Source organism: Buteo buteo, chromosome 13 (assembly GCF_964188355.1).
Source record: "Buteo buteo chromosome 13, bButBut1.hap1.1, whole genome shotgun sequence".
Taxonomy (NCBI): domain Eukaryota; kingdom Metazoa; phylum Chordata; class Aves; order Accipitriformes; family Accipitridae; genus Buteo; species Buteo buteo.
The window spans coordinates 7,841,767-7,869,691 of record NC_134183.1 but is presented as its reverse complement, the minus strand read 5'-3'; the positions used below and the strand labels follow the sequence as shown (position 1 = coordinate 7,869,691).

At 57.7% G+C, this 27,925-nt stretch overlaps 2 protein-coding genes across 5 annotated transcripts; both read left to right on the top strand.

The window, feature by feature from the left end:
* The first annotated feature begins 8,402 nt into the window (after positions 1 to 8,402).
* Positions 8,403 to 14,498, top strand: FADS6 (fatty acid desaturase 6). 3 transcript variants are annotated; one of them, XM_075043866.1, is made up of 7 exons: positions 8,403 to 8,779; positions 8,945 to 9,381; positions 10,118 to 10,284; positions 10,791 to 10,971; positions 11,829 to 12,016; positions 12,607 to 12,786; positions 13,798 to 14,498. In XM_075043866.1, exons 1-7 carry the CDS (start codon positions 8,742 to 8,744, stop codon positions 13,945 to 13,947), a joined length of 1,341 nt encoding a protein of 446 aa, XP_074899967.1. In that variant the 5' UTR covers positions 8,403 to 8,741; the 3' UTR covers positions 13,948 to 14,498. The 3 variants fall into 3 exon arrangements, with proteins under 3 accessions (XP_074899967.1, XP_074899966.1, XP_074899968.1); XM_075043865.1 differs by having other exon boundaries at positions 8,942 to 9,381; XM_075043867.1 differs by having other exon boundaries at positions 8,407 to 8,779; positions 9,029 to 9,381.
* Positions 14,499 to 17,085: 2,587 nt separating this feature from the next.
* Positions 17,086 to 27,025, top strand: FDXR (ferredoxin reductase). Of its 2 annotated transcripts, none has more exons than XM_075044487.1 (12): positions 17,086 to 17,167; positions 17,808 to 17,905; positions 19,097 to 19,192; positions 20,496 to 20,618; positions 21,189 to 21,302; positions 21,824 to 21,925; positions 23,275 to 23,382; positions 23,567 to 23,651; positions 24,307 to 24,521; positions 24,856 to 25,027; positions 25,516 to 25,689; positions 26,413 to 27,025. In XM_075044487.1, exons 1-12 carry the CDS (start codon positions 17,122 to 17,124, stop codon positions 26,541 to 26,543), a joined length of 1,464 nt encoding a protein of 487 aa, XP_074900588.1. In that variant the 5' UTR covers positions 17,086 to 17,121; the 3' UTR covers positions 26,544 to 27,025. The 2 variants fall into 2 exon arrangements, with proteins under 2 accessions (XP_074900588.1, XP_074900589.1); XM_075044488.1 differs by lacking the exon at positions 17,086 to 17,167 and adding an exon at positions 17,321 to 17,715.
* The last annotated feature ends 900 nt before the right edge of the window (positions 27,026 to 27,925 follow it).

Sequence of the window (27,925 nt, the reverse complement as noted above, 5' to 3'; positions counted from 1 at the left end):
CGATATCGCTGTGGACTTGTCTTCTGGAAAGGTAATTTTGTTGACCACAGGACTTTTCACTATGGGAGAGGGACACCTGCTGTTTGGGGAAAACAGAGGTTATAGGATATTTCTGCCATGGTTGACAGCAGGTTTTCTCCCAGTCTGGAGCAAATGGAGTGAAATCCTGGGTGACAAGTGGTCCGTGGGCTGGGGAAAACCATCGGTCCATGTGCAGGCTGAACCTGGGGGGCTCCATGGGGACTTTCCATCAGCTCCAAGGAGACTTGTTACACCCCTTTCTCCAACAAAACAAGAGTCTTAGTCACCTCTCGCAGCAAATCGCCCTGTTTTCCGGCGGCATCACCTATGCCACCTGCCAGAAGGTGACATCCTGCTCGGGAAGCAGGCTTGTGCCAGGCAGTGGGGCTATTCCCAGAACCGCCTCCGGTCTCACTCCATAAATCCCGCTATCAGCTCCCTGCCTGGCTCCAGCTGGCTGTGGCCCAGCTGGGGATGTGACCATGGGACGGCTCCTGCGTTTGCCGGCGGATGCAGCTGCCTGTGGGCTCCCCAGGCTGGTGGGTGCTGGGGCGGTGCCAGCGGCACCTCATGATCCCTCTGTGCACTTTGGGGGAACCCTCTGGGCTGTGCTAAATGCCCAGTGACGCTCGTCCTGCCACAGTAAGCGCCGCAGGAGGTTGGTCTTATCTCACCTTGCACTGAACTTGGCTCATTGTTGATTGTTCTTTTCCCGTTCAGGAAGAAAGGAAAAACAAGCCCTACTTTTTCTGCAGAACTGCTGTCTGAGTCTCTATTTCCACTAAGTCTCCATATCACTGCCCTGGGTGCAGCTCTCCTGGGGCAGCAAGAACCCTCCGGAGGGGCAGTCCCGATCCTGGGCCATCTGATGGACCAAAAGCGCCTTTGCAGGATGAAGGGGTGGCTTTAGGGCTGAGCTCTTGTTCTCTTTGCACCCAGGCTCATCCCTGCGGCCCCTCTCCCCCTGGGGCCTCCAGCCCAGCGACTCCCAAAATGGGAGGACTGGCAACCCTGCAAACTTGGTGAGGATGCTGAAGATGGTTCAGAGGCCCCCAGGACTCCTGGGCTGGCAGTGGCAGCCAGCTCTACCTGCCGCGACAGCTCCTACCACCCACAGTTTAACCCTAACCTGGTTTCTATTCTAAGCCCTATTTTTTTTTCATGGGCCTCCTCCCTCTTTCGCTTTGCCCCACTTTGCCCTCTCGCCAGCGAGCTCTGGCTGCCGCTGACCCTGATCCCAGCGGGGCCTCACCGAAGTCGGTAATAAAATGCACCGGTGAGGTTGCTTGGGTCAGGGTGGCTCCTGCTTCCCCGGGCTGGGATTAAGGAGAAGCACCTTGGATTTGCCTGCAACGGCTGATGGTGGCAGGGGGAAGGCCGGAGGAACAAGGCTGGGAAGACTTTGCTTTTGTGGCAAAACCGGTTGCAGGATTAGCAGATTTCCTGGTGTTTGTATTTTCCTAGGAGGCTGCAAAATGCCAATTTTTGGGCAGTGGCAATGGAGGACGGTTTCTTCACCTGGTGCTGCAGGCAGGGCTGGGGATGCAGCCGTGTGCCAGCCAGAGCTTACCCGCAACCTCCTCCAGGCTCCTCCAGATAGTCCCTTGGTGGACTGGGATCCGGAGCACCACTGCTGCAAAGGTATCATTAGAAGAGTCCTTGTTTTTCCAAGCTAACTGGTTTTATGGGTCCAGCCGTGCTGATGAAATAGCTGCCGGGTGGTGTGTGAGTTATCCCTCTGGCTGGCAGGGTGCATCTGGGTGCTCGCCTTGAAGAAGAAACAAAAACTGCCCTTGGTGCGGTGGCACCTGCAGGAGGCAAGTTTGGCAGGGCTCGGGTGAGCTGCCCGTACCCACCGGGAAGGATAGGATCTTCGCCAGGGAAGGTGGGCTTGGGACAGTTGAGCCCCAGAAAGTCAGTCCCCCTTGCCCAGGGCTGGGGGCTGCTCCATGTGTAATGGGCAGGGTTGACACGCTGGGTATTGGCTGGATGTGTCCCCAAGCCTGGCAGGGAGATGGAGCCCGTCTGTGTCTGATGGAGCTGGGCCAGCAGAACCTCTCCCCAGCCCCTCTGCTCAACCGTTGCCTCCCTGCAGCAACTGAAAGCGGGGAAGTAGGTTACGGCGATGCGAGACCTGGGGAGATGGGGCCGCGTTCTTGGAGTCCGGCTGGATTTGGGCAGCTCTTTGGCTCCCAACCAAATTTCCAGCCTGAAGGAGTGACGCAGCGCATTGGCTTCCCATCCTGGCCGAGCAGCTCACTCCCTTCCAGGCGCTGCCTCCTGGGCACGGCGGGTTACGTCACGGTCCCGGCTGCCCTCGCCTCCCCTCCAGCCAGAGCCGTGTGGGATTGGGCATCTGCCCGGGGAGTGTGGCATCCAATTGCTATTTGCACCCAGGGTGGCACCAACCCGCCGTGCCAGGACAGAGCCGATGCCAGGGCAGAGCACGGTCCTCTGCCCGGCGGAGGGCAGTGCCCATCCCAGGTGCAGGGGCAGCATCCTGCAACCCCTCCTCTTGCTGATTGAAGCTGTGCATGGGCTTCTTAATGAGCAGGGAGCTTTCTGTCTTGCAGGAATTCCTGGTTTCCGTGAATTCAACATCTCCCGATCCCACAAAGAGCAGCAACGGAGTCGAGACACAGGTACTGGTCTGCACCTGTCTTAGCTCTGGTTTCTTAAACTGGGCAAACACAATGGCCCCGCCAGAGCGTGTCCAAATGCTCCTGGGGGAGAAGGCAAGAGGGTCTTGGCCCTGAGCCCTACCCTCCCTCGCAGCCCCTTTCCCTTCCGGCCCACGAAGCCAGCGGTGGGAGCTGGCAAGGAGACCTGCCCCCAAAAAGCAGCTGTGGATAGCGGCGCTGAGCCATCCCGGCAAATGGTCCTTGCTCGGCTGCGGATCAGCCTGAGGTGGCAAGTGCTGGGTAGTGCCATCCCTGGCACAACCTCGCTGGGGTCCTTATCCTCCCTCCACGTGCTGAGGAGGTTGGAAACATCCTTCTTTCCTAGAGAGGGCAGAGGATGGAGCCTGGAGTTACCCCGCCTGCACCGAGCGGTAAAAGTTTCGTGTGGGCGGCTGCCTGGGAGCTGCTGGGTTGGGTGCCTGCCCGTGGGGACACGTGCATGGGCAGCCCCAGTGGCTCTGGCGTGGGGACCAGGAGGGCACCTGGGAGCTGGGGGGGGGGGGGGCTGGGGTTGGGCAGTGCTGCGGTTACAAGGAAAAAAGTATTTAATTTTTGAGGACTGGAGATGCAGCGTTGCGCCCAGGAACATCTTACCGATTGCTGGCTAATGACCGGTGCTGGACGGATGGCTGGTTCCCTCCTCGGGACCCATCGTTGCCAGGATGGGACCCCCCAGCCCTCTGGGGTCACAAAAGAGCTGCCAGGCTGGTGGGTGAGAGGGCTCAGCCATCCCTTGGTGGCACCGCTGGCGGCAGGCTCGGCATTTTGGAAGCAAAGCAGAACAGAGCCAGTGGCATCTCCACCGCGCGCCTGCGTTGGGTAACACCTGGCCAGGCGGTGACGCCAGGGACCGAGGGGTGGGGGCAAGCAGTTTCGGTCGGGGCAAGAGCAGAGGCACCCAAACCAGTGATTACCTTCGCCCTGAGCTGCTAAGTGGAGGAAGTCTGTGATTAGTTGACACCTCCAGCCAGGCTTTGGAAATTAAGCCGTGCTGGAGCAGGGGGTGGATGACAACTGCTTTATTCACTGCTGATATATAAAACTGAAAACATGGTCTGGGTATGGTATCAGATATTCCGACGGTGGTGGCTGAAAGGGCCAGTGGTGGATAGGCAGCAAGTCCCCGGGGGCATTTGGGGTGCTTATGGACAAGGATGGGTTTTGGTGCTGTGAATTTGAGCCCTGGGCAGGGATGTCCAAGGGCTCAGGGCTGGACTTTGTGCTGGGTTTGGTTTTCACATGCAATTGGCTTTGAATAAACCTCCTGCACGTCTCACCCAGCCCTGCAGCCTTGGGAAGGCAGGGACTTACACCTGGGGCTCAACCCTGAGCTTTGGGCTTCTTGTATTTACAGATGGCTACTGAAAAGGGAAGAAGGAAAGCGGTTGCATTCCCTTCCGCGGCGTAGCTGATACCAGGCATGTGTCTGACCCCACGCAAGGCAGAGCATCCCACTCTGTGTGGACAGTCCTGTGGGTCTGTCCCTGCTCTGCGAGTGGGGGATGCTCATGGTCCATCCCTGCAGCAGAGCAGCACACTGACCTGGCCAGGACCTGGAAGACCATCATCCCGACCCCGGAGCTGGGAGGGCTCAGGTCTTGCCACGCCGTGTTGCCCCTAAAGCTTGCAGCACCGAGGAGCTAAACCGACGCCTCCATAACTGGCTGCTGCTGGCAGGTAAATCCTGGCTCTTCTCCCCCCGGGGTGAACATCATTGAGGATTAGCAGAGCAATTCCCCACGTGTGATCCCCCCAACACCCGTCTGAGGGTCAAACAGGGATGGGAAAAATATGACAGCAATGCAAAGGATGGTGTGAATGAGACGGGGGGTGTGGGGCTTGCACCTCCTTTCTGGCTGGGCAATGCCCTTTGCGGGGCTCTGCCATTCAGCCGCTTCCCTCCCGAGGTGCCCGGGCAGCACGAGGCAGCATTGGACCAACACAGAGCCTGGATAAGACCATCGGCCTCCGTCTGCGGTGCCTCCCTGGCAGCCCGAGCGTGACCCGTGCCAGGGCAGCGTGGCTTTGCCTGCCCCGTCTCGCCGCCATCCGGTCTGTGCCGCGTCGGCTGGTACAAACAGATTGGCCAGATTACCCAGCGCTGGGATCCAGTTTCTTCCCAGAGCTGCCGAGCACGAGCGGGAAGTTTTCCATTGCCCGAAGTGGCTGTTTGTGCCCTGCAAACGGCGAGACGTCCCCAGGAGGGTATTTATTTAAGATTAAAAGCATAGCCTTGCCACGTCCTTGCAGGGCTGGGAGCACGTGGGCTACCAAACAGCCCCAGTCGGATCTGGCATCTCGCCACCCCTGCCAGCCCCATCTCAGCCCGGCACGGCCGGAGCTTGGAGAGAGGCTGTGGCTGCACCCAAGGCCTTGGTCCCTTAGAGGGGAATTTGCACCCCACGAGCCAGAGCTGGGTGGCTGTGCAGCCCCCAGCACCCACTGAGAGCTCCTTGCCCTGGCACATGGATCAGGCTGGGTCTCGCCTTTTGGGAGCCCACCAGCCCACGGCTGAGCATCCCACGCTTTTGGCAAAACGACAGCGGGAGCAACCGTTGCACGGAGCTGTGACTCCCTCTGGTGCCTACCCTAAGGCTCCCGAGCTCGTCCTTCAATCTTTCCTCATCCCACAGCCCCAGGGATGGAGGGTTTGGGGTGCCCTGGCTGGCTGTGGGGCAGCCCCAGTGTGGGTGGGTGGGTGCGTGGGGACCAGGGCTCAGCTCCTGCCTTGGCAGCAGCTGTGAGAGCTGCTCGACCGCAGAGTCTGGGACGTGCCAAGCACCCTTGTGCCAGGGCCTGAATTTTGGGGGACAGAGCTGCTTTCAGGGGTGATGGAGACAGGGCTTTGCCTGCAGATGGAGCTCCTCACTCGGCTGTCGGGCTCAGGGAGAGGATTGGGGTGAGGTGTTAAACCCTGTGAATTTCTCTTCCTTGAGGACCCTGTAGCTCTGCCAGACCCCCAAAAGAAAAGAGGATGGTGCTTAAACTCTCCCTGCTGGGGAAGAGATGGTGGTAATTAATCCCTCATTCAATCAATTACCCAAATGTGCTTGGCCTGAAAGAGGGAGGGGAAATCCCACCCAAACCCAGGTATTAAAAAAGCAAATCTCTGCAGCCCTAGTGATGCCAGGGGAAGGTGGGGATGGCAGTTTTGGGGTGCCTGGCTGCAGTGGCGTAGGGGAGCTGATGGTACCCCATTGCTGGCCCCTGCAGCCTGCTCCTTCCTCCCCTGGAGGAGGAGGAGGAGGGTCTGCAGTGCAGGTGGCCATACGGATGGAGGGGCTGCCAAAGGGGACTCTGCCCCCGGCCCTGGGGTGCAAATGCTGCAAGCGTTTGTTAACAGCTCCTGCGTTTGGGGCTGGAAATGGCCCCTATGGGGGCTGCAGCAGGCTCTGCCCCATGGGCTGGGGGATCTGTGGGGGGATCAGTGGGGAGCACTTGTGGCCGTTGGGTCCTGCCAGCCTAGCGTGTGTGCCCTTGTGCCACGCTAAAATGGCCGTTTTCCCCTCGTTTAGGAGCAGTGACATGGAAGGACCCTGCTGGGGGGCCAGATTTGGCCTTTCTAAGTTCTAGCTGGGGCTGGGCTTGGTCCTGGGGACAGAGGGACTGGAGGTCAGACAAGGGCAGTGGCGGGGGCCTGATCCTCGGGGCTGGCAGCTGCCTGCGGAGGCAGCGGGGTCTGCTGGCGAGACCCCCGTGCTGCCTGGGGAGAGGGATGCCCGCAGGGGTCAGCAGCCACTGGCAAGAGCTCGCTGCTCTGGGGATTACACTGATCCCCTCCAGCCAACCTGCTGCATGCCAAAGGATTTCTGAGTCTGTAACATGCTTTCCCTGCTAAATTGGAGGTGTTTGGGGCCATGGTGCAAGGGGGCAAGTCAGCATTTGCTTTTATCCCTAAAATCTTAGTGGGGTCAATGGGGTTGCATGGCTTGGCCTGCATGTGATGGAAAATCAGATGCAAATTGGGGTTTAAAAGTTTCTTTTGAAAATGGAGCTCTGCAAGGAAGCAGATTTAGGGCTACAACCCCGAATCTGCTGGCCCTCCTTATGGCTTTGCAGGCTCTCCTTATGGCTGCTGCTCTCCCGTGAGCATCGTGACTCTTACCTTTGCTGCAGCTCGAAGGAAGAGGCTCTTGTGGGTTTGACACTTTTTTCCAGAAGCCAAAAACTCAGCCTCTCCCACGTGGTTTTGATCCCACTATTTCTTCTCTTCTCCCGGGTGGTCTCTGGTGCCAGCGGCAGCATGGGACTGAGCGATGCCACATGCCCGCCTCTGCCCATGCACACCGGCACGCTTGCCGCCGGCTGCGGTGGGATCCTGATGGCTCATGTTGGTCTTGGATGTGAGGCTGATCCCCGCCTCCTCCTCCTCCTCCTCTTCCTCCTCCTCGGCCGCCACCACATAACCAGTTCTACCCCGTTCTGCACTTGTGCAGTGGCAGCTCCACCACCGCCCACCTTTGGCCGTGCCAAATGGCAGCCTGGCACCCTCGGAGCAGAGCTTTGTCACCATGCTGCCACCATCCCTCACGGCCACATCCTAGGTGTGATGAAGGCATCGTTCAGGAGCGGACCCAGCAGCCCTACCTGATGCACCCTTTGGGTCTGACACCCACCTGCCCGTGGCCCGGCAGCACCCATGGGTGCTCTCCTGGCCGCGGGCTTCCCTCACTAACAAGCAGGTGATGAAAGCCATGCTGTGTATCAGAATGAATCACTGACCTGGCTGGTTGCAGCCAGCCCTGCAGCTTGCTGGGCTTTGGACGCTGCTGTAATTCGTTAGTGCTCCAGCTCTGGAAATGATCTTTCATAATACAAGCTCTTACAGTAGAAATGAAACCTCAGCAGGTCCTTAATGCACCCTCGGCTCTGCCCCTTTTGCAGCAGGTGTGATTTATTTTTCTTTTTTATTAATCTTTATTAATTTTTTTCCAGGGTATGATGACTGTCCCCTGGGGCTTGACACAACTTGGGTGCGAGGTTTGCTTCCCTGCGAGTTGCTGCAGTGATGTGCTGTTACTGGAGGCGCTGAGCCTGTCCCAGTTTGGGGCTGGGGTACCCCAGCAATGGGTATAGCAAACCAGCCTTGTCTATGGATTTGCTAGATGTCAGTGTTCATCAAGGTTTTGGTGGATCAGTTGAGCTGATCTGGTTTTTGGTTAGGAGAAACAACAAATTAAGAAGAAATCCAGCACCCCAGCAAGAAGTGATGTGTTTTTAGCCTTCCCCCATAAAGAAGCGGGGCCCAGGAGGTCCTGGTCTGTGCACGGGCATCCCCAAAGCTTTCCGAGTGCCTGTGCTCTGTCTGGGTGATTAGTTAGGAGGCAGCGATGCAAAAGGGAAGAAATCCTTATGAAATTCCTGAAAACAGCCTGGAAGAGAAGAGGAACTTGGGGGGGGGGGGGGGTCAGGGCTGGGTGCCACAGCTGCTAGGCACAGATTTGGGGTGCCCTGGTCCCTGGCAGATGCCCCTGGGCTCTGCGTCCCCCCACCCCAGCACAGAGGAGGGTGCCGAGCGGCTCCGCAATAGCAGTTTGGGCAGGCAGGCAGGCAAACAGGCAGGCGCAGGCAGGCAGCCGCGCAGCCGTGCACTGCCCCTTCCTTCCCGCAGCCTGCTCCTTGCTGTGAAAAAGGCCGGTTTTTCTCTCCAAAACGGCTCCCTCGCAGGACAGGCGACATTTGCTCCCGCTCTCCGGGCAGAAGCGAAACCCTATCCCTGTCCTCAGTGCTCCGCTTGGGTTTCTCGGGGCTATTTCTGGCTCTTGGCTCCCTCGCCTCCAGTGTTTCCACTGGCTCTCTCCATCTTTTTTCCACTCCTTCCCTCCTCTGCTGCCCTCACCTCCCCGTGCCCTCAGCCAAGCGTCCTTCCCATGGCCCCGCCGCGACGGCTGCTCCCTGAAATGGGCTGCCAAGGCGGATTATTGCCATCGCTAATCTGCATTCACCCTCCTCCCCGTCCTCCCCTGCTCCTCCCTTCTCCAAATTGCTGCTATACGGCACCGGTGTGCGGTGCCGCACGGGCTGGCCGGCCGCCTCGAAATGGCCAACGCTGGGAGAACCACCGTGCCAGGGCTGGTGTGAGTAGGGGGCTGTGGTGGCCGGGTGGTGACTGGTGTGTCCCCAGGGTGGGAGGTTGGGTGGCAATCCAGCCATCTCCTGTGGCGGTGTCCTCCTCGGGTTGTTTATTTATTTTTTTTTTTTTTTCCCATCCCTGCCCTTCCCGTGTCCTTTGGCGGCAGCAGGAGCCGGGAAGCCCATCTGCGGTGGGTCAGGGTGCTGCGGTTGCTCCTCCGCGGGTCCTACCCTGTGTGGCCTCTGCTCGGCAGGGAGATGCCGCTGGAGGACGGGGACCCGGTGAGGCAGAGGGGACAGCGGGTCAACGGCGAGGTCAGCGGTACCCCCCGGCTTGGGGAGACGGGAGACCCCCCGCTCCGGGGCACGCCGGCGCCCGACGGCAGCGGGACGGAGGCGATGGCAGAGGGCCGGGACCCGGGGCCAGCACTGGGTGACAGGGACGTGAGCCCCGGGGGAGCCCCGCAGCAAGCAGGGCAGTGTGAGGAAGCCCTGATGACCGAGCTCTCGGAGCTGGTGCAGAAGGTGGTGAAGAGCAGCAGCTGGTGGGAACGGCACGGCGTGGATATCGGCATCCTCGCCTGCAGCTTCCTCCTGCTCCCAGCAGGTAATCCCACTTAGCCCCTCCAAACTGCGGCTGGGGGGGGGTGTTCCGTTGCCTTCTCACTGCTTTTTGCACTGCTGGTACAATTTTGTGCTGGAAACCTATTAGCAGCCTATTAAGCCTGTAACGAAGCCACGATAACCCCTTCACCCCGTGCCGTGGGGCACCCTGACCCCGCTGGAAACCCACAGTGGGTGACGGTGGCACCTGGGGTGCAGCCTGGGGTGAGGGGACAGTGGACGGGGACAGAGAGCGGCATGCTTCATCCGTGCCCTGCCATGGGGCAGGGAAACCCTGGCAGTTTTGGTGACAACGACCCCGGCGGGTGCAGGGGGATAGTTGAGGTTGGGGCTCCAGCGGCGCAATCGGAAAGCTGCAGCTGGTGCCTTCTCTTGCTTTTGAACTCCCGGGGATGCTGAAATCCTGGCAGGGTCATTTGTCACCAGTGGGATCCTAGCCAGAGCTGCGGGATGGGACCTGGCACCGGCAACGCCTGGTGCCATCACGGCTGGAAGTGGCCAAACCTTCAGCACGAGGACAAGCGTGGCTGGTCCAGCTGTGCAGGGTGGTGCGGAGGGAAGCTTTCTGGCTCAGGCAGTTTAAATACCTGTAACTATGAGTGAAAAACAGGTTTGGGGCAGTGGCTCGCATGTGTGGGTGTAGCAACTACTCCAGCCCAGCTGCAAGCAGAGAGAGGTGAGGAGGAATGCGAGCTCCTGCCTGGCTGGTTTCTCCATAGGGTTCCTGTGCCTGCGGTCAGCCCAGGCCATCCCTTTCCTGGCGGGTGTCCTCACCCTCGGCGTGGTGCATCACACCTTGACCGTGAAGGGCAGTCACCTAGCCAGCCACAACGCCTTGACGGAGTCCAAGTCCTGGGGCAAAGTCTGGGCCATCTTCTTCATTGAGGTGAGCAGGGCCAGGGGGTTTGGGTGACAGCTCCCCCTCTACAAAGACCCATCAGCACCTTGCCAGCACCCCAAACCCTTCAGGAACAGCCACTGGAGAAGAAGATGGATCCAAACCCTTCCTGATCCGTGGGCAGGAGGGTTAAATGTAAAGCAACGCTACAGTGGGGAGCACCAGGAACAGCCCTGCTGGTGGGGCTTTGCCTGGAGGCAGCGGGGCAGGGGGGGGAGCCCCCAGCTGGGGACGGCTCCTGTGGTGCGCTGGGCTGTGGGGTTTTGTGTCGGTGCCCTTGACCACAGGGCTGCAGAGCAGGATAATGAGTTGTGGGGAGTGGTGGGAATGGTTTCCGGTGCTTAACTCTTAAGAAGGCCATTTCCAGGCTGGTTTGGAGCCTGTGGGGTGCAGAGCATCTCCCCTGGGTACCTCTCCTGCCAGTCCAAGCCAGGTGGTGCCTGATCCTGGTGCCGTGGCTGTAGGCATCACCTCTCCTTTCTCTTCCCTCCCAGCTCTGCTCAGCTTTCACGGCCGAGCAAGGCACCTACAACCACGTGAAGATCCACCACGGCTACACCAATGTCATCGGCCTGGGGGACTCCAGCACCTGGAAGCTTCCTTTTCTGAACCGCTACGTCTACATGTTCATCGCACCTCTCGCGGTGCCCATCATAACCCCTCTGGTTGCTCTTGGTATGTGTCCCAACTGCCTTAGGATGGGGTTCTGGGTATGGTGAGCTTGTTACTGTCCAGATCTCACCCCACCAAAGGGTTCTGCTTTGTTTGGAGGCATCACATTAACTACACCAGCCCACAGCGAGACACAGGGCTGCAGCGAAGGCAGGTGATGCTGCATCTGTTCCAGGGAAGGCATCTGCTGCGTGTCTCCTTTCTGCTGGTGCTCAGAAATGCTTCACATTTTCCTGTGTTGGGTCAAGTGTTGGAAAGCCATCGTGAGCCTGAAGCGCCACAAATTTGCTCTCCTTTGATTCAGACCCTTGGCCATAGCAGGGTTCACCATCACATGGGTCTCTGCCTGGTCAGAGCATCGTAATGATTTTGCTGACTGCATGCAAGGTGAAGGTGTGGGAGTCTACAGGGACCGGGATGCAACGAGCTTGGGCAGACAAGGCAGTGGCTCAGGGGAAATAATGGTGCCAGGAAACGATCGGGGAGAAAAGCCTAGAAAATAGTAAGAGGCTGAGGAAACCCGGTCCATCGGGCTGAACACACAGCTCTGGGCAATGCCAAAAATGCAGACAATGACTTGGCAAATTGTAAGAAATGAAGATGCAGCCAAATCCCCATGTGATAATGCACAGCTGGAGCCTCTGCGCCACTGCCCTGGGGAAGCTCCAGGCCCCAACCCCAAAAACCAGCAGGTCAGCAGTGCTGGGGGGTTTAAGCCAACCTGGAGTATCGGGAAAGGGAGATGAAGAATGGGATGGGCTGTAGGTTTATCAGGATGCCGGGCAGTCTGGCCGCTGGAGCAGCAGTGGCGGGGAAGCATCAGCACCTTGCCTATGTGCTGCCTCTTCTTTCTCGCACAGATTTGTTGAGGAACGTGGAATGGAAAGTAGCTCTCCGGACTCTCTGCTGCATGTTTCTGGGTCTTTACTGCCATTACTGGCTGCTGCTCCACGTCTCGGGCTTCCAGTCGCCGTGGTCCGCCCTGCTCTGTATGCTGCTCACCCGCTCCCTCCTGGCCCATCCCTACATCCACGTCAACATATTCCAGGTAGAGACCTGAAGCTCTGAGATGTCCCTTTGGTGCTGGAGACAGGCCAACCGCCACCCAGCGCTGGTGACATAGCCCTGACACTGCTGGCTGGGGCTTGTGTCAGCTTAAGGCGAGCGGCCTCGGTCGTCACGTCCCTCGTGCCAATGTCGTCACGGGGAGGATCAGGCTGGTGGGGCTGGGGTGGAAAGCGGTGGCCCTGGAAGAATGTCAGGGCAGAGGGGTGTGAAGGGCTGGAGGGTGATGTCCTCTGCGGTGGCTTGCAGGACTGGGGGCTTGGTGTGTTTGCAGGTGTAGGTGCAGCTGGTAGGGCAGGTCCTGGGTTGGCGAAAGGCTGGTGGCTCCAAGTGTGGGTGCGTTGGGGGGACAGAGCGTGGGTGCTCCTCGGTGGCTCCATGGAGAGACAAGCGCAGGATGGAGCGACTTGAGGGACGAACCTAGTTTTGGGGTTGGCAGCCAAACCCCAACACGTGGCTCAGCCTGGCCAGCACCTTCATGCCCTCACACGGCCAGAGCCGTGGTTGACTCTGTCTGGAAGGGGCCGGGGGGGTGACGGGTGCCACGGGGTCCCCACCCTGCTTTTCCCACAGCACATCGGCCTCCCCATGTTCGCGGCCGATCGGAAACCCAAGCGGATCCACCTCATGAGCCTGGGCGTCCTCAACCTGCCCCGCAACGCCCTGCTCGACTGGTCCTTTGGCCACTCGCTCATCAGCTGCCATGTGGAGCATCACCTCTTCCCCAGCCTCTCTGACAACATGTGCCTGAAGGTGAGACGGGCCCGCGGGGCAGATGAGTGTGTTGGGAGGTGACACGGGGACGAGACCATCCATGTCCCCACCACCTCCTCTCCCTGCCACCGGACCTCTCTGCACTGCTCCCCCCATGCTAGAGACCTCTTGCTGCTTTGCAACAGCCCCTAAACCACCTCCCTCCATCCCCACTCCTGTTTCTCCCAGGTTGCTGCTCCCTGCTCCTTCCACTGGTCCCAATTCCAGCCTGCAGCAGCCTCCCAGCAGTCCAGGATCCTTCCAAACTCTTCCCTTGGGAAAGCATTTCCAGTGCTGCACAGTCTGGCTTTTGGTTTAGCCGGCATCCAGGCAAACCTCCTATAATTTTGGTCGTGCCCTTACTTGTTACTCTGAGGTGGGGGTGTGTTCAAAACGTGGGCTCTGAGCATGGCCCTGGCTCGAGAAGATCCCAAGGCAGATCCGTGCACTGCCCTTCAGCACGGGATCTCCACTGGTTTAATGCTGTGCACTTATTTCCAGTCTCAAGTCAGGGGAAAAATTAAATCATAGTAATAGAGGGAGTAGGAACACCAGTGGGGTTTGGGTCATGCCCTTTGCTCGAGCTCACGGGGCCGGTAGGACCTGTACCCCTGCAAAGGTGTGTTGAGGGAAGGGATAATTAAGCTGGTGGCAGCCTCCCAGCCCTGCTGCCGAGCCGGCTGTGTGGGCACGTGGGGATAACTATGGATGTGAGCGATGAGCGTGTGTGGCTGGCCCTTGTTAAAGCCTCGTTAGGGCTTCCCTCCTAATCCGAAAGCCCTGCATAGGCATTTTGCTAGGGCAAACTCCCTGTGTTGCTGCAACTGGAAACCACCTTCCTCTTAATTTTCATGGTGAAGAAGTTATAGCTGGTGCTGCCTTCTCCAGCCCTGTTTTGGGCATGTGGCATGGGTTTTCTGGGCACCTTGCAGGGAGCTCGGCGATGCCTCAGGCTGGGAACCTCGTACAAATGCCGGGGCATCCTGCATGGAGGTGAATTTGCCTTTGCAGATCAAACCCATCGTCTCTCAGTACCTGAAGCAGAAGAAGCTGCCGTACAACGAGGACACCTACGCCTCCAGGCTCCGGCTCTTCCTCCAGAGATACGAGGAGCTGATGGTCCACGCTCCCCCCATAACAGAGCTGGTGGGCATCCAGTGAGAACGGGGCCCCAGGACTCGGGGGGGCTGTTTCCTGCGGGGACTTGCAGCAGGGATGGTTTTAGCAGGATCGGGGCTACACAGACACACGCCTCCATAAAGCCATCGCGTAGGAAACATCTCTCCCCGATGTCTTGCTTTTGGCTAGATAACGATGCACAGAGCCACTGCGGGAGGAGAGCCAGGTGGTGCAATGGCAGGGACAGAAAAAGGGGGGGACCCCCCCAGTTATTCCCTGCCAGGCCTTAGTTTTATCCACTCTGCTTTCACGCCTGGGGAGAGGAACCCCCCCCGCCCCGCCATCTGCTGTCTGGGGTCTCCATGCAGCAGGACCAAGGGAATGCGACACCGTGTCTGGGGCATCCAGAGCTCGTTCCTGGCTGAGAGCTGCTGGGCTCTGTAGGATGGACCTGCAAATGTGGGGTTGGGAGCTCAAGGAAGGGGTGGATTGTGGGGAGGGGGTTGTGTCACTGCTGCCTGCGCTTTGCCTGACTTTGGGATAAACCAGTCTTTTTGAGGAACAACGATTTGGCAAGTTCAGCCTTAACACGTTGAAGCGCATCTTCTTTATTACTGGGTTTTGTTGCTGGAGCGAGTCGTACTGGTATCCTGCAGTGCCCGAGGCAGGGCTGGGGAAAAGACCCTCGCCCCATGTGGGGTTTCTGTATTGGGGTGCTGGAGGTGACCCCAGACTTGATCGTTGCTATTGCAAGGGTTTAGCAGGAGAATCACCTGCCAGAGGCAGGCAGGTCTCCAGGGCTTGGAAGACTTTCCCTGTTTAGGGAGGGTGAACTCAGCCCACTGAGCTGCTGCCAGCGGGTGGGATGCTCACGTGGCTGGTTCCAACTCCCCTCCAGGACACCGTGCCTGGCTTTCCTGGGGCTCTCTGCTGTTCCAGACCTGCAAGACTGATGACAAAGTCCAACCCAGTGTCACGGTGGGGACCTGGCAGCAGAAAAGGGAACTGGCCCAACTGGGACCAGCGTGGGAGTCAGTGCTGGCTCTGGGCTTTGTGAGGCTTTGTGAGGCTTTGCTTCCTGATTCATGCTGGACTCCCGGCCCCACAACCGGGATTTATAAGGCTGAACATTGCAAATGTGTCCTGAGGCACAGGGATGGTCTGCTCTGGTCCTGGGCCATGGCAGGGCGAGGGTTGCAGTGGGCATGCCCTTCTGTGGGCATCACGTACCCCATTCTTCTGCACCAAGTGTAGGGACATCCTCAGACCCACTGGAGAAGTGTCCCTGTGTGGGCATGGTGACATGGGGCTGGGATGGCCACTGCATGTCCCTGTGTAGTAGATCCAGACTCGGAGGTGGGGAAAGCTGGCCCTGGATCTGTCCAGTGTGACCCCTTTGGCATCAGAAATAGGGAATTACTGATTTATCCTGGGCTGGGGCCCGGGGGATGCTGATGCCCCGGGCTGGTGGCATTGCCATGTCACCTCTAACCGGCCCCATGCGGGTTTATCGATCCACGACATTGTGAAACATCCAAAGGGCAAATTCTTGCCCTTTGAGTGTGGGTTATGCCGGGTCTGTAGGTGGGAGGGAAGCAGCGGGTGGAGGGGGTGGCTGGACCAAATGGCCTGAGTGCTCCCAGGCGTCACCGGGGGCTTGGGGGTGGCAGAGACCCTCCCCAGAGCTGCCTTCCTGATTAATTTCTTAATTGAGAATCAGAGCTAAATTATGCTAAATGTGCCAAATTACTGGTGCTCCTGGCTCCAGTGAGGGGCAGGGGGCGTGAGCATGCGTTAGCGGTGCTTTTGGCTGAGATGGGGTAATCTCAGCCTCACGTGTCCCCGCTTGTGGGCACAAAATGCTCTTTCTCCTTCCATATTGCAAAGAGATCCATCTCAAAATGTTTCTAAGCGTTGGTGGGAGCAACAACCCCTTTCACAGCTGGATCTCGTGGATATTGTATAATGCAGTGCCATCTAAAGGCAAGTGTTCACAGGTCCTTCAGCCAGCAGGAGATGGCCTGTGATTTGGGAAATATGTGGATTATTCCCTGCCAGAAGTGGCAGATACAGCAGCAGTTAATGGGGAAAAGGGAGGTTTCTGGCCTGTGCTCAGAACCCCCCAAACTTCTGCCTTGAGCAATGCCCCAAATTTAAACGCGACTCTTTTTGTGGATGACATCAATGCTGACATTTGGAACTGAGCCTCCAGCCTCGCCTCTCTGGGCAATGGGTTGGTAATTGCTGTGTTGAGCTAAGGCTGGGGGCTTGGAGCACAGGCACAGGCTTTAAAGCTGTCGGAAATCCTGGTCCTCACCACAAACACCCTGAAGAAGTGGGTACAGATGGAGGCATATGGCCAGCTGCTGTTCTCAGCATGCCTTTGCAGAAAGCCATGAACTAATTTTCAAGACCGTGCAAGAAAGTGTGTGGGTTTTATGACCCTTATTAAAATCGGCTTCTAGCTGTAAAATCCTCTTGGTCTTAATTGCTTTTAAAAAGCCCCGTTAGTGCTCGCCTGCATGCTTTGGCATCTGTACAATCCTTAAACATCTCCTGGTCCCGCTGAGATGATTTCCCTGCCTGGTGTATTGTGCAGGGGCTGAAGCAAGATGGGGTGCTCCTGCACGGGAAGCGTGAGTGGTCGCATTTGAAATGAGCTGAATGATGGGGATTAAGGAGGAAATAAAGGAGGGGCCGTGAGGGAGGCTGGGGTGGGAGCTTTGGCAGCAGCATTTATCCACTGGCACTAATGTTTTATCCTTTACGGAGGGGATGCTGTGGGCTTCTCCTGGTGAAGTGCGGATGGCTGTGCAGCGGGATGGTTAAAATCAGTCTGAGCTTCGGTTTCCCCCCGGGAGACCTCCGCAGTTAATCACTTTTGGCAATAAAGGGCCGCAATTAGCAGCCGCAGGGATGGAGCCGATGCGGGGAGCCCCAGGCGGGCAGGGTACCGCGGAGGCCTCGCCATAGAGTGCGGCGGCGCGGGCGGCCACGAGAGGGCCTCTCCTTCCCTACTTCTCGGTGGTACCGCTGGTTTCCGGACAGCCGTGGCGGCAACGGTGTGCCGCCATTGGCTGCCGATGCGGGGGCGGGGCCGTGCGGCGCTGTGGGGGCGGGGTTATGTTAAGCGTCGCGCTCTCCCGCCTCGCGATTGGTCGGCGGGGAGGAGGGGCGGGGCAGCCGGCAGCAGCGGCGGCGGCGGCGGCGGCCGGGATGGGACCGGGCGGCGCGTGCTGGAGGGGCGGTGGCGTCCCGGGCGGTGAGGGGCGGGGCCTGGTGGCGTCACGGGGTCAACCGGCGCCGGGGGGGGGGGGAAGGGAGGAACACGTGTCCCGGGACCGGGGGCACCGGGGCTGCGGGAACCGGGACCGGCGGGCCCGTGCTGCAGCCCTGGGGGACCGAGGGACGCGGGGCCGGGGGGGAGACACCATGCCCTGTGCTCCGGGGCGAGAGTGCTGGCGGCCCGGTGCTCCTCCGACCGGGACCGGCACCGGGTCCGGGTCTGGGACTGAGTCCGGGACCCCCCGGTGCGTGGGGCCGGGGGCGTCTCCGGTACGGTGCTTTCTAGGGCCCTTCTCCGGAGCGGTTGACAGCCTCTCCGCCACCACCGGCCCCGGCCCAGCCGTAAGCGCCAAGGCCGCAGGCTTGGCCGAGCGCGGGGGATACCGGCCTTGACCTCCACCTCGAGGCGTTTCTGCCTCAAATCTCTTCGGGGGGACGCGCCGCCGGGCCGGGTACATAAACGCCGGCCTTCCTCCGCCACACGGCTGCCCGCGATGGCCGGCGTGGGGGGACGAGCCCCTTTGGGTCGGTACCGGGCTGGAGGGAAGGGCTACGGCCGGGCGTGGGAGTTAGCACCTCGTGCGGCATCACGTCCTCTCTGTCCTTCACGCCTCCAGGTTTCAAGCGATGGCTGTCCTCGTCCGCCCCGGCTCCTCGCGTCTGCGTGGTGGGCAGCGGGCCCGCGGGGTTTTACACGGCTCAGCACATCCTCAAGGTACCGGGGTGGGGTTTGGGGGTGGGTGAGGGCAGGGATCTGCTCGCTGAGGGAGGCATCTCCATGCTGCCTGGCTCGAAGGGGGTTGGGGAGCGGTTTTGTGGGCTCCCGGCCCCGCTCCAGCCAAGCCTGTGTGGTCGGGGGGCTGCGTGGGGCAGCCCGGACCCCCCAGAGTCCTCCTGGGCCCCTTTGCCTGGGGTAAGTATTGCTGCCGTCGTCCCTGCCCTGCCCCTGGGCCGTGCAGGCCGGACCCAGGCCTGGCCAGGTTGCTGCAAGTTCAGCCCAAGTGATTTTTCTAGAATCAAATAAGCAGCAGAGATCTGCCTCGCTCAGAGCTGTTGTCGCCCAACAGGGATGACATTAACTCTGTGTTAAAGGGAATGTGCAGGATCTGCTCTCCTGCCTCCTTCTCCCCCAGCTGAATTAAGGCACACAGGTGATCCTTTACCCAGTGTCTGTAAACGTTGGTGCTTCGGGCAGTCAAATCTCTGTCGGGAAATGAGGCCCAAGCACAGAACTGGGCTGCTGGCACTGACCAGAGATGCAGCAGCTTAACCCCGTCATTAAACCGTGCTGTGTTGTCTCCGGTACGTGTTGGAAAATAGCTGTTACTAAGCCTCAGGGACAAATTTCAGGGCTGCTTAATCTCCGGGAAGAGGCTGGCTCAAAATACAAGATAACAAAAGCCTTGCAGCAAAACATCTGTCTAAAGCTCTGACCCTGAGGTGACTCAGCTCCAGGGGATCTCGGGACACGGGCATCTCTGTGGAGGGCTGGCAGACAGCCTGGCAGGTCCACCAGCACCCAGGGTGCTGCACTGGGTGCTCCCCAGCCAGTGTGGGGGCTCTTCCATCAGCCCCCTGGGTACGGGATAGCCACCGGTTTAGTGTGGAAGAGGAGCTGTGGGGTGGGTAGCAGGATCGAGCTCCCCACAAGATGTACTTGATGGCGGTTGGGGTCACGCTCGCTGCTACACCTCACGATCTGAGCTGTCAGTAACAGGTACAGCATCATCCTGTGCATGGAAGAGCCTGGAAGAGGCTGTTTCTGCCTACGGGATCTTGGTGCAACCCTCACTCCTGCCCCGTATTTCCCCCAGCAGCAGGCGAGCGTTGCGTGTCCCTCCTGAGCTGCTGGGCTCATGTGGCCTTTCTGTCCTCATCCCTTAACCGCGACTTCCTTCTCCTGCAGCACCACGGCGGGGCCCGAGTGGACATCTATGAGAAGCTGCCTGTTCCCTTCGGGCTCGTCCGTTTTGGGGTGGCCCCAGACCACCCCGAAGTGAAGGTTGGTGCTTGCCTCCTCCCTTGCCGTTGCGGTTGAACACGATGATGGTGGTGGGTGCAGGCGAGGCAGTTGCCGTCCTTTGTGCTGCCTCAAGGCTCGCTGTGGTGTGGAGCTGTCACACTGGAGAGGTCCAAATGTCCCCCTTGTCCGTGCTGAGACCCAGCAAGGCCACGGCTAGGTGATATGGGATGTCTGGCATTAGGGCTCTGGACAGCAGGTCAAAAACAGTGGCTTGTGATGGGAAGTGCTGCTCCCGATGCTGGTCAGACTGGCCTAGAGCAAGACCAAGGAGCACAGATGGGTTTCTTTGTACCAGGAAACTTTAAGCTGGCAGGATCTTTCCCTCTCACTGCAGTTGTTTGCCTCTGCTCCGTTCATACCCATTCTGGTACAAATGTGTACCCTGGGAACGCACAGATCTGCTGTTAGGAGTGATGGAGTTGGGCTGTAGGTGCACACCTGGGCAAAGAGAAGGTAAACCAAGGAGCTCTTTGAAATCAACCATTTTCCTTTGCCTTGTAGTGGGCATGAATTGTACCCAGGGGTATTTGCTGTGTCTGAACTGGGGTGAAGGTAGTTGGAGTGGTAGGATACAGGAGATCCAGACATAGCAATATCTTGTGATGGTTTCCTTTAATCCCTGGAGATCATCAGACCAAAATGCCTGGATCCCTTTGAGCTGAGAGATGAGGAGTGGACATAACAGATGTGGGTTTTGGGCAGCTTCTGCTGTACAGTGGTATCTGTCCTGTTACCAGGCTGAGTCTGGCTGGAGCTGAAGGGGAAAAAGTGGTTGTTTTGCTGTGTAGCCCTGATTGCTCAGAGGAAAAGGCTTTGGCTGCCATCCTGCCCTGCATCCTCTCTTGATGAAGTGGGTTTCAGAAAGGGTTGAGATGAGAGGCTGGGAGAGGGGGTCTGGCAGGCAGCGCTCTCGTTGGAAGGGGTTGTTTCGTGGGACTCCCTTGCAAACCTCACCTCTGGGAAGGAGTTTTCTCCTATAGCAGGGTTTACTCAGAGGGGCCGAAGGTATTGAAAGTGACCTGTCCTCCCCAGGCGGGTGCAAAAGATGGATTTTCCTTTCCACAAAGGGTGGTGGAAAGAGTGCCAAGTCACAGCTGTGCTTATCTCCCTGTGAATTATCTGTGGCTGTTGTTAGATAAGAGTCTCAGAATAACTGACTCAGAGAGGGGGAGAAGCATTTCAAGGCTGTGGGGGACAGGAACGAGGACCTCCTGTCAGCAGCAGGCCTTGGCCCCGGCTGTGGCTTGGACATAACTCTCCGGCACTTGTTTGATCTCGGCAGAACGTGATCAACACCTTCACACAGACGGCGCGCTCGGAACGCTGTGCCTTGTACGGAAATGTCACCGTGGGGAGGGACGTCACGGTGGCAGAGCTGCAGCAGGCTTACCACGCCGTGGTGCTGGTGGGTACCGTGCCTCAGCCAGGGCTGCCTTAGCTCCCCAGAAGTCATGGGGAAGGTCTGCAGGGTTATTCCCCACTGGGGTCTCAGGAAGAGGGTTTGGGCAAGGTGTTTCTGGGTGCCTTATTACTGTGGCAAACTCTCCCCAGTCTCAGGACAGCTCAAACGCTACAAGGCTTGTCTGAAGCCTTGGAGGGAGCATGTGCTAGAGCGTGGCATCAAGTGCAGGTCTCTGAAACCCCACTGTAAGGGGCAGTGGTTGAGGAACCTCTTCCCTGTGATGGCCAATGCCTGTTTCAGTCTGATACGGATTTGTCCCTCCTATTCAGTCCTTAGTTTGTCATGCTCTGCCTTGGCCCAAGGAGGTCAAGTCAAGTTTGGCTCCGGAGCCCGGGGGATGAGGTGGATGAAGCCCTCGTGCTCAGGCTGTGTTTAGTCCTTCCATTGAGTATCCTGGCCCCCGGGAAGGGTTGGTAGCCGTGCAGTGTCCCTGGCAGCAGCTGGAAGGGGAGATTTGTGTTTTGGTATCAAACCCTGCACACAGTGACATCTCTGTGTCTGCTCCCTCCTCAGAGTTACGGTGCTGAAGATAACCGGGTCCTGGGGATCCCAGGGGAGAACCTTTCCGGCGTTTATTCGGCCCGAGCGTTCGTGGGCTGGTACAATGGGCTGCCTGAGAACCGGGACGTGAGTACAGCAGTGTGTTTCCCTGCCCTTTCCTCCCTATCCTGCATCCGAACGCAGGCATTCAGCTCTAGATTAAGTCCTGAAAGGCCTGCAATTGGAAAAGATTAGCAGGCACCACGTTAAATCCTTCTTAGATGGTAGAAATGTGAACAATTTGCACATCAGTGAGAGCGGATTAGCTGGCTCTCTAGGTTGGCAGCACGTTTTGGCTGGGCCAGATGGGAACCTGGGTGGAGTGATCCTCTGCTTTGGCCTGAGGAGGTTTTTTGGCCAAAAGAGCTCCTGCTCCTGAGTTGCCATCACAGGAAGAGAGGGAGAGGCATCGGTTGGGGTGCCCAGAGTGGCTGTGTTGCTGTGTCTGCTTGGGGAGGAGGCTGGTGTGGAGTTTCCCCATCTGCACCACCTCTTTTTGGGGAAAAGAGGGGTGGAAGGGAATTTGGGTGTTGGGAACAGGTCCGAGGGGGTGGATATCATGGAGGCCAGGTGGATTTGCTCATGGATGGGTCGGTCTTTCCCCGCAGCTGAAGCCTGACCTGAGCTGTGAGACAGCGCTGATTCTGGGTCATGGCAATGTGGCGCTGGATATTGCCCGGATCCTCCTGTCCCCACTGGATTTCCTCAGGGTGAGTCACAGGGGTACTCTGTGCCACGAAGGCAGCTTGGGGCCCAAATTCACTCCCTGCTGGATGGGTGCTGGTTCCTGCCCATCTCGGCAAAATCCCAGACTCTCCTGTCTTTGGGATCTTTCCCCAGGGAAGGCTGTTGCCTCTCGGGTGCACCCTGTGGATTCACAGTCCATAGAGAGTGATCCAAGGTTGTGGCCATGCCTTGGGTAACGCTGCAGAGCTCTCTGCATTGCTGCTGCCTCCTGGGCTGCTGGTACCTAAAAAGTTGGCAATTGAGCTTCATCCCTTCCTTTCCTATGAGAAGCAAAGGAGGAGCTGCTTGTCCTTTTCCACCACCAAACTAGGAGCTTCTCCCGTTGGAATTTTTTTTTTTTTCTACTGTAGTTGAGGGCAGCAGCCTGACTTCTGCTGGTAGCACTGGGCACACTGGTGGCTGGTCCAAGCTGGTGGACCTCTCCTGCTGCTGTGCTTCCTTCTAGACAGCTGGGAGCTGGTCTGCACCAGCTGTTCCATACAGCTGCTGCCCCAGATGTTGGCAGCAAAGGCTCTCCCTCCTGGAAAAATGCCATGAGGTTTGTTACAGCTGTGCAACAACTTCCTGTATTAATATCTAAATTAAATAAAAAAAAACCCAAAACTTGGAGATACTGCTAACCAGTGACTAAAGCCAGCTGGGATGGGAAGCAGTGCTGCAAAGGACATGGCACTGGAAATGAGTGCCAGAGTGTGCCGGCAGTTTCCTGTTAAGAATATTGGTCTGGAATGGTTTATCCTGGTGTCCCTCCCGTCATGTTTTCTCTAGAAAAGATCTTCTTGCGATCTAGATACGTGCACACGACCGAAACAGAGCATAGGGTTGCTGCAAGATGCCAACCATCAGTCAAGCCCTGCTGAGCTGATGCTTGTGTTTGTGCTCGGAGTTGCCCTGGGCGGGCAGGCAGTGATTTGAGCTGTGGTTTGCAGCGGGTTTCACTCAAATGCCTGTATGTCCTGAGCTGGGAAGTCACCCAACAGCATCTGCAGGCACCCCAAAATCGAGATGACAGGAAGGCTTTGCTCTGTTAGCCCCAAGGTTAACCTGCTTGGGTAGATCCCCCAAGGCAATCTCACGGGATGCTAGCTTGTTACCTTTAGTGCATTATGGCCTCGGAAAGTACATTCAGTGATGAGGGACCAGCTGTGCAAATAGCTCTGTGCAAAGGGAGATGACTTGTTTTCCATCCTCGCCCAGGCTCTCTGCATGCACAGCCTGCTTTTCTCCTGGTTTTTCACCTTCAGAGGCTGTGCCTTCCCCCCAGCTCCCTCCAGATCTGCCCTCATCCCACTCTCCTGTCTCTGTCTTGCAGAAGACAGACATCACTGACAGCTCCCTGGCAGCTCTCGCCTGCAGCAAGGTGAAGCGTGTCTGGCTGGTTGGGAGGAGGGGACCTCTCCAAGTTGCTTTCACTATCAAGGTAAGGCTGGGGGTGCTGGAGGGCAGCCGTGTTTCCCAGCCTTGAGGGCCAGGCTATCCATCGCTGGTGGGGAGAGGTGGTCTGGGGATGGGTGGGGAACCCAGGCTGCTGAGGGAAGAGGGCCTGGGGCTGTTGGACAACCTCTGTGCACTGGAGGTAACATCTTCCTGCCTGCAATTCCCAGGAGCTGCGGGAGATGATAAACCTGCCTGGTGCCAGACCTGTCCTGAACCCTGCTGACTTCACAGGCCTTGAAAATGCTATTAAAGGTGAGGGAAATGTGCCATGCTCTTCCAGACAGGGACTCACCTTGACAGGCGAGTGGCCAGGAGTGATCTGGAGATGCTCAGAATATGCATCAGAGAAACTCTTTGCCCTGTGCTTAATGCATGGTGTGTGAAAGCCAGGTGACCATGATGTTGCTCATCCTTAGAGTGCTAGGAGGCCACAAAGACAAGGGAACAGCCTGTTTTTGTGTTTGTGCAGTCACTTTGCTGCTTGGGTGTGATGCTTTTACTCTCTGAGTGATGAGGGCAGAAGATTTGGGAGGGCTGGGGGAGCCTTGCAGGAGAGATCGCAAGGCTGTTGATTTAAGAGCTTCCTGCAGACCTAGAAAGAAAACACTGAGTTCAAGGGTGTCCAGAGACTTGCTCTTCTCCACAGGCTGCTGCCTCTGAACACCAGCAAGACAACAAAATCACAGGCTTTGATTTGTGTGTCCCACTGGCCTCAAGCCTCAGGAGCTCTCCTGGTCACTTTGACTTGTAGTTTGTCATCTCAAAGGCGTCGGACTCCCATCAGCATGACAAACTCCAGATGGACACACATACCACTGAAACTGTCTTGACATGACCTCGGCTCAGCGCCATGTCCCAAAGGGGTTTTGCTGAGGTTCCTGTTCGGCAGATCTTTCTTTCTTCCTAGATGCCCCCAGGCCCAGGAAGCGACTGACTGAGCTGATGATTAAAACAGCTCTGGAGAAGCCTGGGGAGAAGATGATGGAGGCGCAGGCAGCAGCAGCGCAGGCAGCAGCCCCCCGGGAGTGGGGGCTGAAGTTCCAGCGCAGCCCCCAGGAGGTGCTGCCCACCGCTGATGGGAGGCGGGCGAGGGGCATCCGCATGGCCCTGACCCGCCTGGAGGTACGGGTTCGTGGCGGGGCTGGTATGGCCCTAAGCAGGGCTGCAGGGATGGAGCAGGACACTGCTGCATCCCTGCAGCCCTTGGGAATCTCTCCAAAGACAGCTTCGTGTTCCCTGGCTGGTTGGAGTGGCGGCTGGCAGGCTCTTGGGGAAGCTGGTACCACTGACAAGAGCCTTTCACCTTCTAAAGGGAGCTCCTTCCATGTTGCTACTGCTGCAGAAAGGACTTTAGCAGATACCTAGGGATCAGAGATGCCAAAGGGGACTGGAGGAAGCTGCTGCTCTGCATCTGGTGACTGTCTGGTGGTCAGTAGCCTCTTCCTCCCTCTTTCAGGGTTTGGGTGACTCTGCTAAAGCTGTCCCCACTGGAGACATGGAGGAGCTGGAGTGTGGGCTGGTACTCAGCAGCATTGGCTACCGGAGCCTGCCCCTGGACCCGGCGGTACCCTTCGACACCCAGCGCGGCGTTATCCCCAACAGCTCAGGCAGAGTGGAGGGCGTTCCAGGTCTGTATCCACCGGGATGTGTGTGGGATGCGTGTTGAGCACAGCTGGTCGGCTGGGGGCTTTGGGGTGGGAAGCTCCGTTCACCAAAGGCACTGATACAAGGTGGTCGTGTGCCTCAGTCAGAGAGTGGAAACTGAGGAAACGAGCTGCCTCTGTCAGGCATTAAGAACTGGCCCATCCTCAGCTTGCGTTAGGGGTGTCTGGTTTTGCAGCAGACAGAGCTGAAGATTATGGTGGTTTTACTGGGCCTTGGAGTCTGTTAGTGAAGCAATCAATACAGCCCATACAGCTGCTTAGTGCTGGTCTGCAGGTACACAAATTCCTGTGACCGCACCGTCGAAGGGCCTCGCTCTGTTCCCACCGCAGGGGTGGATTCTTCCACCGCTCGCAGCTTGATGTGACACCCAGGGACAGGGCAAGGACTTGCAGCCAGGAGGGTCCACAGCCACGTGCTGGACCAAGCCTGGCTGCTCTGTGTGCCCGGGCAGGTCTGTACTGCAGCGGGTGGGTGAAGAGAGGACCCACGGGCGTGATCATCACCACCATGAACGACAGCTTTGACACTGCCCAGTCTGTGCTGGAGGATCTCCAGCTGGGCGTGCTGGACGTGTCCACCTCCAGAGAAGGCTTTGGGGCCGTGGAGAGCATCCTGCACAGCCGAGGTCAGTGCTGGGGGGGGGTGAGCTGCTGTAGCAGCCAGCATGAAAGTATGATGCAGCCAAACTCCTCCTGGATCGTATCCTGGGGCAGTGAGTCCTGCGAGCCGCTTTTGGGAGCAGAGTCTGAACCATGGGAATGTGTTGTGCTGCTGTCATTTCATTGCTCCAAAGCCCAGGGAGAGCGGGACTTGAATTCCCTCAAAGTCGGTGTCATTGCTAAGGTTAATGACCACTTTTGGGGAAGGGCCATTAAAAGCAGCACGGACCTTGGGTAAAATGTCACTGTCAGCTGCCTAGACAGCAAGCTATTGCTCTTGAGTGGTTTTCCTAGTAATCCTTCCAGGCAAGTTGGGGGAAAGATTAAAATGCCCAAGAGAGTAATTTGCTGTTGCTGTGTTTAAAGGCATTCAATTAAAGTGTGTGTGTTTTGCCTCTTAACTGTCTGAGGTTTAGCAGTGAACTGGAAGCATTTTGTCCCCTAAGGTGGTGCCGTGCTTGCCATTGTTACGGCTTGCAAAGGTCTGACTGATCTGAGTCAACTGGAACCTGCCATCCCTCTCCTCACGGTGTTAGAAATTATTATTCCTTCGTGAGGCTGAAGTCTGACGCCGTGTTGGAAAAGGGCAGGGGTTGCTGGCACATCACGTCCCTGCTAACGGGGGAGGTGAGGCTGAACTCATTTTTACTTGGTTAAGTTCTCTCTCCCATCTCTCGCCGTCACCTCAGGGGTCCGTCCTGTTTCATTCTCGGACTGGGAGAAGATAGATGCTGCTGAAGTGGCAAGAGGCAAAGCTGCCGGCAAACCCCGGGAGAAGATAGTGGATCCTCAGGAGATGCTGCGGTTGATCGGTCACTAAAGCAGCAGCAATGGGAACATGGTGCTGGTCCAGCTGGTAATGCCAGCGGGTTACAGACAGGGCCCGGGAGCACAGGGCTTGTGCCCGGGGCTAGTGGCCGCTCTGGGGAGGTGTGTGTCACTTAAGCCTCCCTAGTAATGATGAACTCGAGTTCCCAAAGTGAATGTCTCAAAACATCTGAGGCTGCTGGCTGGCCCCACATCTTTGCAGCTGGCTGCCACTCCTGGGGGTGATTCTTGTCATTCGTGTCCTTTGAGCATTAATGAATTGCCTGGCACAGGTGAGGGGAGATGTGCACCTGGCAGGAGTCCTGGCCACACACTTTTCCCCATGGCAAGCCACACGGAGAAACTTTGTTGTGTCTTGCTGCCTCCCCTTTAAGCCACAAGCTTCGTTGCCTTGTCATTCGTGCCCGAGCAGGCTTCTTTTCATAATAATTGTTTTTTAAATAAACCCTTCCAGGGAAGCCAAATTGGACCTGCTGCTTGAGTCTGGCTTCTTTGTCTGTGACTGCCTTAATCTTGGAGCAGCCAGCCGAGCACTGCGTCTCCTGCAACATGTCCCAAGGCAAGGCAGCTCTTCCCGTGCAGGGAGGGACCGTTTGCTTGTTGTAAGCTCTAAACAAACAGACAAGGGCATTAATTTGCTTTCTGCATCCCACAGTTAAACACCGGCAGAGCCTGGGTTCTAGCTTGTGGGGTGGACTGGGATAACAAGTGTGTAATTACCTTGTTCCAGATCATGAGGGATCCAGTGTTGGTACCTGCCAGCACTGACTGGTGCAAGCAATGCCTTGAGCCCTTTCGCTTAATTCACTGGTGGGGATTTTTTTTTTGGCCTGTGTGTTTTGAAGCTTATTAAATGCTTCTTTTAGCCCAAATTGACTACGGTGATGGTGTCAGGTTTTAAGCCAGATTACAAGCCGTGAGCCGTAATCTCCTCTTTATCCGTGGCGCAGGGGCCGCGTCAGCGTGGCCCCCTCCCCTGGCCATCCTGCCACCCACGCTGTCCCCGACCTCCTGTGCTCCCCGCGGGAGCACTGCAGGATTGCAACTGCTCCTCTCTGACCTGTGTAAATGGTGACAATGGCAGTTGCTGGTGACTGTGTGTTAAAAACAAATTAGGGCCCGTGATGGAGGCAGAGGGTAAATCAAGCCAGGGCAGCCGGTGGGGGTTTGTCTCAGGTCCACGCTCAACCTCCATCTCTGCCGAGCCCTCTCCCATGGTAGAGGGCTTGTCCACCGGGCACTGTACTCCCACCCCATCTCTGGTCCAGCCTTAGGGAAGGGAGATCTCTGGCTTCTCTCTTTTTTTTCCTTTTTTCCCTCCTTCCTTTTCTATTTAAATCTCATTTGCAAGCTCATTAAGAAACTCAGGAAATG